The sequence below is a fragment of the Melanerpes formicivorus genome, unplaced genomic scaffold (genome assembly GCF_026170545.1).
Source record: "Melanerpes formicivorus ecotype bairdi unplaced genomic scaffold, bMelFor1.0.p_v2 SCAF_2, whole genome shotgun sequence".
In the NCBI taxonomy this organism is placed as follows: domain Eukaryota; kingdom Metazoa; phylum Chordata; class Aves; order Piciformes; family Picidae; genus Melanerpes; species Melanerpes formicivorus.
The window spans coordinates 19,902,548-19,917,083 of record NW_027142354.1 but is presented as its reverse complement, the minus strand read 5'-3'; the positions used below and the strand labels follow the sequence as shown (position 1 = coordinate 19,917,083).

The following is a 14,536-nucleotide window of genomic DNA, read 5'->3' as shown; positions in this document are numbered from 1 at the left end:
TTCCTTGATTTTGGTTATAGTATGCCATAACAAATAATGGCCTTCACAAGACTGAATGGAGACCTAGCTTGGTAATTGGATAAAACATTCATAGAATTGTAGAATGTGCTGAGCTGGAAGGGACCTCTAAAGGTCATCTAATCCAACCACCCTGCAATAAACAAGAACATCCCCAACTAGATGAGGTTGTTTAGAGCCCCATCACACCTGACCTTGAATGTGTGCAGGGATGTGGCCTCCACCTCCTCCCTGGGCCACCTGTGCCAGTGTGCCACCATCCTCATAGTAAAGAACTTCTTCCTAATGTCCAGTCTAAATCTACCCTTCACTAGTTTAGAACCATTGCTACATGTGTTTGTAAACAATTCCTTCCCAGCTTTCTTGTAGGCCCTCTTCAGTCCACAGAGACTGCACTGTGTTATCAGCATGCCTCACCCTTGCTTAGGGCATCTTCTACAGGCTTATTTGGAGCACTTGATTTACATTATATACAAAAGACAAGAAGAGAAAGTTTCCAGAAAGCGTGTTGGTAGATACCACAAACAGCTGTAGCCAAGTACCAGTTCTGAAAAACTAAATAGTATGCAGTTATCCATTTAAACTAATTGTTAAAGAACCTTCTTCCCCATGCAAAAAAACCTTATTTGAAAAAACCAAACCAACCAACCAAAACAAAACAAAAAAAAACCCCAACACCAAAACTCTTTTAAAAGCTTGAGCTAGACAGATTTATGGAACTTTATACCTACAACTTTATATAAGGTCTATTAAATGAAAGTCAGAGACAGTAACTTCAAAAGGAAAGTAATTAAAAAATGATTGAATCTGGAAAAATGAAGGTTTTGTCCTGACAGGTTGAAATAGTGCGTATTCTAAATCCAATTTTTCAAACCTTCTTCGAGGCTAAAATGACTTTTAACTGTGAGGAACAAGTAGAGCAGTAGTCTTGAAGGAAATAATCTCAAACTCCTAAAACTGAGATTATGATATATATGTCTCCTGCAAATCTTTTTCTCCACAGCTGCACTCCAGAATTAGAGAGTAGGTTTTCATGTTTTCATTTGACAGTGGCTATTTTAAATTTACTTCACCTACCTGTTTTTTTTCCTCCAAATTGTAACAAGAGACCATAGCTTGCCATTACACCATTGTCAACTGACTAGCTCCCAGTTGTCATTTCATCAGTAATTTGTGCAAGCAAAACAATTATTTCTACATGTACATCAAATTCATACAATCATAGAATAGTCTAAGTTTGAAGGGACTTCAAAGAAATGTCTGATCCAACCTTTCATGGGAAAGGGAACCTAGATGAGGTTACCTACCACCCTGGATCCAGCTATCTAAATGCAGTGATTTAATATCTGCAGTTTAGTAACATTTCTCTGCTTTAAAAAAGGAGAGGGGCACAGTGCAGCATTTAATACCTGCCGTTGTAGCTTTTGGAACACCAATTACATGTATTTGTCCAGATCATTGCTAAATGCTTCAGAATATTTTTGAGACAGTATGACATTTGCATTCCTAAAATGTCTTGCAATAGGAGGCTGAAGTAAGGCAGTATTAGAAGGCCAGTACAATCTGTGATCCCTCTCTTTGCAGAACTGTTTTTCCCCTCCCATCAGTGGTGAGCAGAATTTGATTGCTCTTTATTCAGTGCTTATGAAGTGGAAAGTAAGCTACTTGCAAATTAGTACTGATCAGTAGATCAGTAAATGTTACACAGATAATACAGATAAAGATGAAGAATCCTTTTTAATCTGTTATTCTTTGCAAAAAGATTGTTTTGCTGTCTCCTGCATTTAGAAACAATTAACTTTTATCTGTAATTCATTGATTTTTCTAAGGCCCACTGTCTACTACTTGATGTGTTTCCTGTATGCTTTCTTAGAAGAATCCATGAGAATCTGCAGAGCACTGACTGCATATGTTCCCTAACAACTAGTCTAGGTCTTCAAGTGGCTTGTTCAAAGCAGCTCTGAGTGGCGTCCAGCTTTACTAATACCTGCAGGCCTGCTAGTGATTGCCAGAATCAATATATACTCTGTTCAGTTTTCATTGAGAAAATGTTTTTTTAAAAAAAGAGCATGAATTTCATTTTCTAGTTTCATGCAGCAGAGACCTGGCAGAGTTTTTAGAAGGTTGTTCCCAAGAAAATAAGGGTATTAGTTTGTCTGTAATAATTAACAATTTAATTTATTGTGTTGCTTAGTCCATATCTGTGTCAGTGCAGAATATCTATAGTCCATCTTAGCACATAAGTCATAGCTAAGCAAACTGTGGCCAGATTTTCCTTCTTAGTTAGCTGACATAATTAGCATAGTAATATTGGATCCAACATAGGTGCCAAATAGTAACACTGAAGAATGAAACTCTAAAAGTGTTGGCCACCTTCACCTATCTGGTTGGTTTTTATAATTATTTTTTTCCTTTTTTCAGTTATGAATGCATGAGAATTATGCTTTTAGTTAACTATTTGAATATTCAACCTTTGCTATGTAGATTTTTTAGCAGGTTCTTTCTTTACTGCCCTCTTTATTGCAAATGCCACTTTCTTTTTTCCTAAATAGTGATACCAAATTTTCTCTATTTTTTCCCTGTGAATAATGTGGTTTACTTGGTTCTTGTAGTTTCCCAAATGTTATTCCAAATTAATCTGTCTTTCAGTACATGAATGTTTCTAAAATCATAAATAATGGAATTTTGTGTGGTCCAGGAAGAGATCACAGATGTTAAAACTCTTGGGGAACAGCTGATTTTGAGCAAAGTGAGACCTGTCGCTCTCTGCAGAAACAGCAGCAGCCTATGAGGCTGAGACAGCTGATAAGTCTTTGCTGCAGTCTTGAGAAGCTTTAGGGGAAAAGGAGAGAGTTATTTAATATTTTTTTTTCCTGAAGGGAGATGATCTCTAAAGTGGGCTTGCATATAAGAACATTAATTCAGAGTTTCATTTCTTGAGAAAAAATGTGGACCAAAGGTGTATCTCATTTTACCAAGTTTTTTAACAGGAGTGTTAGAACCTAAGAGCAGGCCCTGTCATGGAAGTGTTGGCATGTGTGTACAGTATGAATTCAACTGTTGTGGTGATCGGGTTATTCCTACCTGTTCTTTCAATGTCTGCTTCTACAGTGAACTTTAGTAAAGTGAGCTGCTTCTGGGATTCAACCCTAATTAACTGGGCATGAGTCTGGTAATTTGCAGTCGGACATTATATATGTCTATATATGTGTTTCTTCAGTAAACAGCTACTTTTAAGTTGTGCACCAGCAGTCCTGTTGGCTCTGAATGCTTTTTTGGTTTTGATGTTTAGATCTTTACATAAGCAGAGTTACAGTGTTATGTATGATTTCATGCCTTTTGCAGCTCAGTCTGCAGAAGGCTTCTTTATATCAGATGATGATATCTATTGCTGTATCAGGGCTTGCATAAATTCTGCAAAGATTACGAACTGCTGTTCAAGGAGTGCAAAGATGCCTTTTAATGCCTTTTCTGTTGGTCATACAGAGTAATACTAAGTTTATTCTGTTTGAGTCCCAAACAGGAGCTAAGATTGATATTTCTACCTTTTTTTTACTATTACAGAGTTGTAGTTGTAACAGAAGCATTTATTTTCAAAGCCTAAACTGATAATAATTCTGCAGAAGTAGGAAAACCAGTGTCTCCATTTTCGTATGATGGTTAGCATGGTCAGAATTTATTATCCTTTGTTGCAGTTGAATCACCACATTTGTTTTCTCTCCATTTTATCACCAAAGAGATGCTTCGAATCATCCTGATAGATTGCCATTGTTTTCTCCAGCTGATTTTCTAATTACTGAAAGTTGTCTGGGAAGTTTGAATTGCTCCCATTTAATTTATTGTAACCGTTTTGATTGTAAAATAAATGAAATATAGTTGGATTATGATAATTATTATTGACAAATGCTTTCCAATAATTGCCTTCTCTTTATTTCCTCAGCCTCAGTACAGTTTCCGTGGCAAAGATCTGTTTCACATAACAAAGTGCCCTATTATATCAAGTAAGTTTGTTTTGTTTCATTTTTTCCTTAAGCATAACTGCTATCACCATAACCAGGCAGAAATGCATAGGTACTAAGCAGTGACTAGAACAGTCATCAATATTTCTCTGCATATTTTTATGCTGCATATACTATATATTTTCATGTTTATTGCTTTGCATACTGTATAATTTAGAAATATGTAAAAAGAACTAAAGAACAAACCCTAAGTAAAAATTCCATTCAAACAGATAGGAGATGGCAAAGATGCTCCAGTGTAATACAGTACTGGTATTCAAACTAAGCTTGTTCTTGTGTGTGCCTCCTCCAGAGTATAAGCTGCAAAGAGAAGAAGACAGAATAAATAATTTATTTTAAAATGCAAAGTTTATAACCTATAGCAGAACAGTGGTGAGCAATATCTATCTGCAGAGCCATTTCATCATCTAGTGCAGAAGTCCTTCAAAATAGATACGTGTTGACTATCCTGTCCTTTTCTCTACTTTATGAAAGGTTTTATAGCGATTGATGTTATAGTAGGTCTAACATTAATGTAAATATTGATAAAATTGTACCAATACCTTGGTTGCCAAGAGGAATGGTCACTTTCTCATTGCACCAGCATTTATGTATTATGTGCCAATGTTTTTTATAGGCAGAGATTTCAGCTTTGAAAGGATAGATTTTTAGCAGAGAGATAAAAAACTTTGAGAAAGTACAGTGTATTGTAAGCCAGACCCAGAGCAGTTCGATTTAGGCTGAAAGAAATAAGTACTGAAACATCACTGGTTTGAGTTTGGGAAAAAAGGTAGAGTTTTTAAGTCTGTAGGATGACTGTGAGCTGGACCTGCAGATAATTCATTCTGAAAGCACATCAGTGAGGGCTTTGTGCTATTGCCTATTTCTCTGTCAGAAATCCGAGAGCCACATTTTGTGCTTCAAACAATTCATGAGTTCTTGGAGCTTTGAAAAGCAGGCGATGGTAAATCTATGTCGATCAAACCTCATGTCATCATTCTTGAGGTGTGATGGTTGTTTTGAAACTCTGATGAGATTCTTGAATTCTCTATACAAACATTTGTGCCTCTAATGAAACGTTTTGCAGGAGATAACAGAAAGCTGTGACACACTGGAAAAGAGCTTCCTCTGTCAGCCCCAAGTGGAAAAGGAGAGGGCAGAGGTCAGATGTGGGGGTACACTAACTGCCTAGACTCAGCAGTGCAATTAAAATGATCACACTTATACCAGTAATTAAAAAAAAACAACCAACTACTGAACTATCAAACTACAAGAGCACAAGAGGAAAACTACCCAGAGCAGGGCAGGTTTAGATTAGACATTAGGGAGAGGTTCTTTACTATGAGGGTGGTGAGACACTGAAATAAGTTGCTCAGAGAGGTTGGGGATGATTCATCCCTTGAAACATTTAAGACCAGGCTAGATGAGCAACCTGGTTTCCTTGGAAGATAGAGATATGATGGATAGTCCTCCCACCACAACAGATTCAACAGACTAAGCAAATACTTTTCACATGGATATTTAATATGCGTATCCTTTCTTCATAATACTTCTCTTTTTTTTTTAGTTTCTGGACGTCTCCTTTGCCCCACTTCAGCCAGATTCAGGTTTTGAGAGATGTTGTTTTTATTGTGAAAATCTTGCCAGTGTATGCACTAGGTGCATGTAACTCAGTGGCAAGGTACCTACTGATACTATGGGCTTACTCGAAGAGTAGTGTGTTAGCTGCCCTGAAGCTAGACTGGGGAATTAGGCCAATCAGGGCTGCAAAAAAACCCCATCATCTCTCAGAACCTGCTTTAATGGTCTTGCACAGGAAGTTTGACAAAGGAGCAGAATTGCAGAGCAAGTTGCCTGAGAGTCAAGGTCTTTATAGAAATAGAGACTACTGGTTTATTTTGAGGATGCCTTTAATGACAGAATTAACTACTACATCACAAAGAACACTTTCCCAGTAATCTTTCCCTACTTTCAACATGCTGCTGGAGCAATGTATTGAAAAAGAACTTACATGTAGGATATATTTATTCTAAAAAGCTTATGCAGGAATAGTGAATTTCAGTAGTCCCACAGTCTGACAAGCAGAATGACCTTGGCAGTTTCCTTCATTTGTTTTTGCTTTCTGATGTAAATTCCAATGTTGGTGGCAGCATCTAAATAAAACACAGAGCTGTGAAAAATAAAACAGAAAAGAGCTGATTCTGAACTTCATTTGCTTTGGTATGATCAGGCTGGAGAGTACTCTTAGATTTAAATATTCTCTTAAATCTTCATCTATTCCTTAATTTCAGATGGGGTTTAATGAAGAGAGGAAAACAATACTTAATTTTCTTTTTATTTTTTGAATGAGGTTTCTTTTAATGTAAAACACAATATGACTAGAAATAACAGTTATCATGTGTCTCAATAACGCCTATCATTTGATATATATGATATTTAATGTCTTAAGCAAGATTGTATGTTGAGAGAGAAGGTTTAAGTTGTTCATTTTATGGAATAAGGAAGAAAAACAGCAAAACAATAAAAGTATGGTTCAATGATTAGTGGCTGAACAATGAGGTATATTTTTAAAACAATAACTCTGAAAGGGAAAGAAATGCTAATAGAGATCAGAATCTTAATTCAGAAAACCCCCATAAACTTCTCTTAAGCAACTGTAAATTCATACCTTCGTTCTGATTGCTTTTTTGTGAGTGTTCTTGAATGAGAAATGTAAAATATTCAGGAAGTGGCATAGCTGCAGATGATGATGTAGTTCTACCTTTGTTAAGATAAGTATTTTTAAAAAATTACTACACTCTGCAGTTTTATTGCAGAACGAGAATGGAGTTTAATAGGGAACTGCTGCTGTGAAGGCATGAGGGAACACTTTAGGTAGCAATGAATCTCTACGGAAAAGGTCAAAATGATGCAAGAGCTCTGTATTTGCAGATGAACGGCATTTATCCTGTTTTTTTTTTCTGGATGCCAGAGGTAACTTATATTTACACACACAGTGAGCAGTGTCTCAGCAAAAGAGATCCTTAATGTGCCAGTATACCATGATGGCTTTGGAGCCCTTTATTTTTTCACTCCCCAATCTATTTGCTATGATTGGCATGACCACCCTATCTGAGGATAAGAGAAGCATACTAAAGGTTAAGAAAACAGTGTACTAACTTCTCTGTGAGCTCAGACAGAGGCAAACTGGATTTGGGGCATTTTGGAAAGGAGTGACTGTTCTGCTTGGCTGGAAGAAAGATTATAATTCATTGAGCCTAGGTTTACCAAGGTGTGTGCACCCTGGGCTAGCGGCAGATATTTGGTTGAACTGAACACGATTTAGCTTATCTCTTTTCTCCTGTTGAATTGTCTTACTATGTATATCAAATTTGGTAAGTGGCATTGCCTCTGTAGGTGTGATTTTATTTAGTTCTTTTTGCCAGCTGTTTGATTTTATTTTTTTTCTTGATGAAAATTGATAGGGTTTCTGTAGTCTGAATCTTCCCTCTCACAGTAGAATTCAGTCAGTGAAAACCTGAATCTGTAAAATCTTCATGCTGGCATTTCTCACTGTTGTTCTTTCAGATGTAATGTAAGTGCTCTTCAGCTGTGTACCTTTCAGTGCTATAAATTATTAGATATTTGTACTGTGCAGAAGAAACAAAAGGGTCACAGTGAGTTTAATGTCATGCAGGGCATTTCTTGGTGTAATCATTAAACTGATCAATATCAAACTCCATAGTCACCCTGGTTACTTTTCACAACACATTTATAAAGTGGAGATGTTGTTATGCCATTTGAAATTTGGCAAGGGCAGAAAAGTCAGAGTTCTGAGTGCTGTTGATTCATTAGTGATCAATAAATATCCTGATTTCAGGTAACGTTTTGTGCAAATGACTACAGGAGCAGAATCCAATTTGGCATAATGCAGAGTACTGTTTCAGTGTCTGGTGTCCATGATAAGAAATTATTAAATAAAACCATGAAGCTATCTCTATTTTTTTTCTTATCCTCACTATTCCATGGACAGCTTGAAACACCTGTAGATGTAGAAAGTCATTTATTTCACAGAAACACAGAATAATAGGGGTTGGAAGGGACCTCTGGAGATCATCTAGTCCAGCTGTACTCTGTCAGAGCATGTTCAGCATTAGAGCATTTCATTAATAGGTAGTTTTTTAAAACTCTAATATTTTATGGTTATAATCTCTATTTTTAGTGAAATTTACACAAATGCATTTAGACTTTTTGAATTACATTTTTTTTCATGTAATCTAATACTGAATGCATATTTTGCTGCTTGCCTTACATCCTTTCAGGTAGTTGTAGTGAGTGATAAGGTCTCCCCTCAGCCTCCTTTTCTTTGTGCTAAACAAGCCCAGTTTCTTTAGCCAATCCTCATAAAACAGTAAATTTCCTTAGTTGCTCCTCCTAAGACTTTTTCTCTAGACCCTTCACCAGCTTTATTGTCCTTCCTGGGACATACTGTAGTACCTCAATGTCCTTCTTGTAGTGAGAGGCCCAAAATTGAACACAGTACTCAAGATGCGGCCTCACCAGTGCTGAGTACAGGGTGACAATCACTTCCTGCTCCTGGCAACACTATTCCTGATACTGGCCAGGATGCTGTTGGCATTCTTGGCCATCTGTGCATGCTGCTGGCTCATATTCAGCCAGCTATTAATCAACACCCTCAAGTCATTCTCTACTAGGCACCTTTCCAGCCACTCCTCCCCAGGTCTGTAGTGCTGCCGGGGGTTGTTGTGGCTAAAGTGCAGAACCTGGCATCTAGCCTTACTGAAATGCATACAATTGGTCTTTGCCCATCAGTTAAGTCTCTAGATCCCTCTGCAGAGCCTCCCTAGTCTCAAGTAGAACAATACTTCCACCCAGCTTGATGTCATCAGGAAACCTAATGAGGAAGCACTCAATTCCATCATCCAGATCATTGATAAAGATATTAAACAGGACTAGCCCTAGTACTGAGCCCTGAGGAATACCATCTGTGACCAGCTACCAACTGGATTTATCTTCATGCACCACCACTCTTTGGGCTCAGCCAGCCAGTGTTTTAGCCAGCAATGTGTATGCCCATCCAGGCTATGAGGAGCCAGTTTCTCCAGGAAAATGCTGTGGGAAACTGTGTCAAAGAATTTATTGAAGTCCAGACAAATGACATTCACAGCTTTTTCTTCATCAACTAAGGTGATTATGCTATAGAAAGTAATCAGGTTCATCAAACAGGACCTGCCTTTCATAAACCCATGCTGACTTCTGTACCTGATCATCTGGTTGTCCTGCATGTACTGCGTGGTGGTACATGCAGGATGATCTGCTCTGTCAGCTGCCCTAGCACTAAAGTCAAACTGACAGCCCTGTAGTTTCCCAGATCCTCCTTCCAGCCGTTCTTGTAAATGGGTGTCACACTGGCTAATTTCCAGTCTTCTGGCGCCTCCCTGTTCCACCATGACTGAAAAATGATGGATAGAGCTATCAGAACTTTGGTGGATTTCAACTAGTCCTGTAGACTCATGTACATCTCTGGAGTGCAGCAGGTCATTGACCATCTCTTGATGGATTGTGGGGGAATCATTCTGCTCCCAGTCTCTGTCTTCTAGCTCAGGGAGCTGAACTCCTAGAGTTCAACAGGTCTTATTACTAAAGACTGAGGCAAAGGTGTCACTAAGCACCTCAGCCTTTCTCTCATCCTTATTCACCATGTTTCCTTCTGCATCTAACAGAAAATGGAGACTCTCCCTTGCCCTTCTTTTGCTGCTAGTGTGTTTACTGAAAGATTTCTGGTTGATGTTTACAGCAGAAGCCAGATGAATTTCTGGCTGGTCTTCAGACTTTGTGATTTTCTCCCTTATTTCACTAGTTTTGATAGAAGAGACCTAGGAGATTCTTACTCTGAATAACTCAGTCTTTTGTTAGTAACCAGAAAAATTAATTCTCTTGTGGCTCAGTCAGTGAAACACTTTCAATTCTACCCTGAATGAACCATGTGGGAAGATGTAACATGTTCACACCACTTGTGTTACTGCCCTGAAGACCAACATACTTTGATTTATAGCAGAGATCTCTTATTGTGCTACTTGTTGTGTACAACAAAAACTTGTAACCTGGGCTGCTGTAGATACTGAGAAGTTTGTATCCACTACCATCTACATACAAGATGAATAATTAGCCCAACTTGTTCACTTTCACTCAAAGTAAATATCCCCTCACTCTACAAGTAATTCTTCCTGAAGTTAGTAGAGTACTTGCAAGAGAAGCTGCTCCTTGGTGTGAGGGTCACTGTGACCTCAGACAGAATGGCCACTGTAGTTGTAAAGGGAAGATTGTGCACATTTGTCTATTCTTGGTTAAATGCTTTGTTTGAGTCTTTTCAGAAGTCAAATAAGATGATTAAAAATTACAGACTTATTGTGTATTTTCAGTTACCAAGTTTCATTAATTTTTAAAGAGAATACTGTGTTCTTTTAAACAATTTTTTTTCTAATTAATTATCTTATAAATCTAGTTCAAATGTAAATACTTTTTGATGTTTAATCATTGCAGCAGTTAATATTGATAAATACAAGTAAATTCTGGCTTGTAGAAGGTTGCATACTTGAAAGCTTGGTGAATTGAAACAGCAGTGCTAAGCAGTGGGTTAAGCAATGCTGCCTATTGACTCTGTTCTGTGAGCATTAGTAAGTATTGTTAAATATGGGTGGGCTGTTGACTTCTCTAATTTTGCTGTTTGAAGTGCTGAAGCATTTCTTGTCACTTGAACACAGAAAATCAGAGTATCTTTGGGGTTTTATTCTTTGGAAGTGTCTATGTATGTGGCCTGAAACTTTGATTACCTCATTCCTTTGTAGTCATGAGACTCAGACAACCTGTTGGGATCATCCTAAGATGACTGAACTCTTCCAGTCCTTAGGTGAGTACACTTCCTAAAATAAACCATTATGTGATGCTCATTCCATGATTAAAAGCTGCATGTGTGTATGCTGACCCCATCAGAGTTGCCATGAGCTGCAATAGAACTGTAGCTGCTCAAGCTTTCCTGGAGACCAAAAGCCCAACAGAATAGAATTTAGGTTGCCTCCCCTCTCCCTTTCTTCCCGTGTGGAAACAGTTAGGCAGGAGAGGAAGAAAAGGGAAAAACAACCAAAGAACAACCTTGCACCAGTTTGGAAATTAAAAAGTAATTGTAAAAAAAAAATAAATAAAAAAAATAAAAGGTGTTTAAGTAAAAGGAAGGTTACAGAGATATAAGGGAATGGGGTAGATACAGGTATGTACAGAACCAGATGCAGATGGAAACGGATTATCTGGATGGCAGTAGACTCTCTTAGATGTAGGCCCAAACATGTGGAGGTAGGCCAGACCATGTGGTTAGCTGCTCATAGCCGCAGCAGGCAGCTCCTCCAGGTCGGGGGGCAAAGGAGAAAGAGAATGAGGCAGGAAGTGCCTCCCCCTTATATACAGGCAGGACAGGGGAGGGGATAAACATGATACACTACCTCCCAACTGGGGTTCAGGTGACCCACCTGAGGTCAGAATACCTCGCCCAGGGGCAGGTGACCACCCACCGTGGATCAGGTAACACTCAACCCAGAAGAAGATCATTTCCCACGTTGTGAAGAGACACATTTTGCATGAAACTACTGCCTTGATCAGATGGTGTGTTTTGCCTTTCGGTAATACTAAATCTGAACAACATGCTGTAATGCATTATACTGTGGGTTTCTTTTAAAGGCACAAGGGACTGTCCAACATGCAGGGTGTCTGCATGTTTAAAACAGGATGCCCCATCTACAGGGAACTAGTTTTTGTAGTAAATCAGAGGAACTATGCTTTCAGTAAAGGCTGGACCATATTATGGTACACTTAAGTTCAATATGACCTGATAGCATCTACATTTACTGTGAAATCTCTCTTTTTCTAAGAAGTTTGAGGGTACAATACTGTTAAGTGAGGGCAAATGTTGCTACTCCTGTCAGTTACTGAAACAGTTTATGGATTCCTGACCACCTCTTTCAAAGCACTGTTTACAAAGTCATGGCATAGAAATCATAGGTTAAGCCATTCTTTCTCTGTGGCCTTTACTGTTCTGTTTCCTGTTTATCTGATGGAATTATACATTCTTTGAGAAACACACTGCATTTAAGCACTTGCCTGGAAAATACTTAATGCTGCATAGTACCTGTGTAAAACTATTGCGTGTTTAAATTGTGTGTCAAGATAACATCAGCATTTCCTTTGTGCTGGTCTGTGAAGGCCCTGGACTGCCAAGAGTCAGGAGGCTTTCCCTGCAGGTGGATTGGGCTGGGGTCCAAACATCTCTCTCTTTCTTTTTTTTTTTTTTTTTGTCCCTAACGAAAACTTCTAATTCATCGCAGAGAAAAGAAGACATATCAGACTTCTTCCGAAGTGTCAACATTTGTATGTAAAGGGTACTTGCAAACTGGTTTTAGGGCTACTCATATTTCTCTTCTGCTGTTTCAGCTGACTTGAACAACGTGCGCTTCTCTGCCTATCGAACGGCCATCAAAATCCGAAGACTGCAGAAAGCACTGTGCTGTGAGTTTTGCCTTTCAGACAAATTGTTTCGCTACAGTACTTGCAGAAGAAAGGGTCAGCTGAAGTCTAACATCAGTGTTTAACAAGGGACCACATATGTCCTTGACGTATTGTCAGACAACAAAATGGCAGGAAAAATTGTAAATAGTAGGTCATTAATGCAAATAAATAAAATGAATTAGTGAAAAGAAAGAGGTGCAGCAGATAAAGAGAAATGATATACCTGTTAAAAATGTTTTCAGAAGTGACAGGAAAATAAAGATTGGACCTCTTGTCTGTTGCATACTGTTTCTGATATAGGCTGTGAAATGTTTGGAAGAAGTTCTTCATAGAAAAAGTGATTGGCCATTGGGCTGCCCAGGGAGGTGGTGGAGTCACCATCACTGGAGGTGTTTAGGAAGAGACTGGATGGGGTGCTTGGTGCCATGATTTAGTCAATTAGATAGTGTTGGATGATAGGTTGGACTCAATGATCTTAAAGGTCTTTTCCAACCTGGTTAATTCTATTCTATTCTATGACATCAGCTAAAATCCTGATCTTTGACATAAACTTGGTATTTAATTGTATTTTAGGGAGTTCTACTCCATTTGTTGTATATGTTCACTGCTGCTAGATATCACTTAAAACATTCCTCCCTTTCAGAAGGCCTATTTTGCTGTGTGAATTCCAGTTAAAATGGAGTTCAGACCACTCAGAGGGTGACAGGAAAGGATAGAGATCTGTATTGTTGATAATGGATGGTATTTTAATCACAAAAAAAACCAAGAAAGACAAAAACTCCTACTAGTATTAGTAATATTAGTGTGCATTTGTGTCTTGGAAATGTGGGTTAGAATCTTAAATTTAGATATGAAATAACAACAGATTTAATAATGACCACTGAATGTTCTGTCCAGACCTGTGTTGGCATTTGGCCCTGTTCTTAATCTAGTAATTCAGCCATAGTCTACTTGGAAAAGCACATAGATTGTGTTAGCAGAAAAGGACACGTATTGACTGAACAGACTTGGCTGCCTAAACCGCTTGATTTCCAGGTTCATGTTTGTTTATCCAATTTTCTGTTCCATATTTCCTAGATAATTTTAAAAGCATTTCATATTGTATCACAATTATGATTTCATTAAGCAGCAAATTGCAGGACTACCATATTAAAAGTTTACCACCTTCAGAAGTGTTTTATTAACTCATCTTATCCTGGCCCTCAGACCTGGGACTTCTCTGAGTCACAAAAGAAGCACCACAATGGGGTTCTGGGCTCTTGCTGGAGTCTCCTGTGCAAAGCAAATACAGAATACTTTTTAGAGTCATCCTGCCACTGATATTTCTACATTGTCTTTGAGAATGAGGATGAGAAAAAGAAAGATGGTACTTTCTCGGAGGGGCTGAGCTAGCTTGTAATTCCTCAATGTTCACTTTAGAGAAATGAGATTGAACCAATAGGTTGATATAATGCAGAAATAGTTTATGTTATAGAGAAACACGAAACATGAAGACAAGGAAGATAACAAAGGGCAAAAAACTGAGATTTTGTGAGAAAGCAGAGAACAGAGGGTGTGTGGAAGAAAAGTAGCTAAAACATGAAACTGAGGAGATTGTGGTGTACAAAAAGGAGTGCAAAAATTGTCTGGAAGAGATGATGCAAGTACGAATTTTAAAAATTAGTTGGACTATAAATGGAATAGAAATTGCTTAAAAACACACAGCAATCAGAAAGAAAATAGGGTAAAAGAGAGAAAAGAGAAAAAAACCGAAACTGGACTATTTTAACTCTCCAAGCAGTTAGTTTTCCTTCTGGCCTAGAAGACAGCAGTCAGATCTTGGCAGCAGCTTCTTGGCTGGGTATCAGATATACATTATATCAAAAGAATCTGTGGCTGAGATGGTAGCTAGCTACTAGAAAGCTAGAGTGTGTCTGTGCAAAAGCACAGATTGTCTCTTGCCACTTCTTCATATGCCATGCTGT

The 14,536-nt window shown here is 38.2% G+C and overlaps 1 protein-coding gene across 7 annotated transcripts in view; it reads left to right on the top strand.

Moving 5' to 3' along the window:
* Window positions 1–14,536, top strand: part of UTRN (utrophin) — a 389,650-nt gene that overhangs the window by 312,704 nt on the left and 62,410 nt on the right. For all 7 annotated transcript variants that reach the window (XR_010989004.1, XM_068152489.1, XM_068152498.1 and 4 more), the window contains 3 exons: window positions 3,959–4,019; window positions 10,865–10,926; window positions 12,498–12,572. Coding sequence is in view for 6 of the 7 variants with exons in the window: in XM_068152489.1 (XP_068008590.1) it covers window positions 3,959–4,019; window positions 10,865–10,926; window positions 12,498–12,572 (198 nt within the window). In the remaining variant the exon portion in view is untranslated. The remainder of the gene's footprint in view (window positions 1–3,958; window positions 4,020–10,864; window positions 10,927–12,497; window positions 12,573–14,536) is intronic.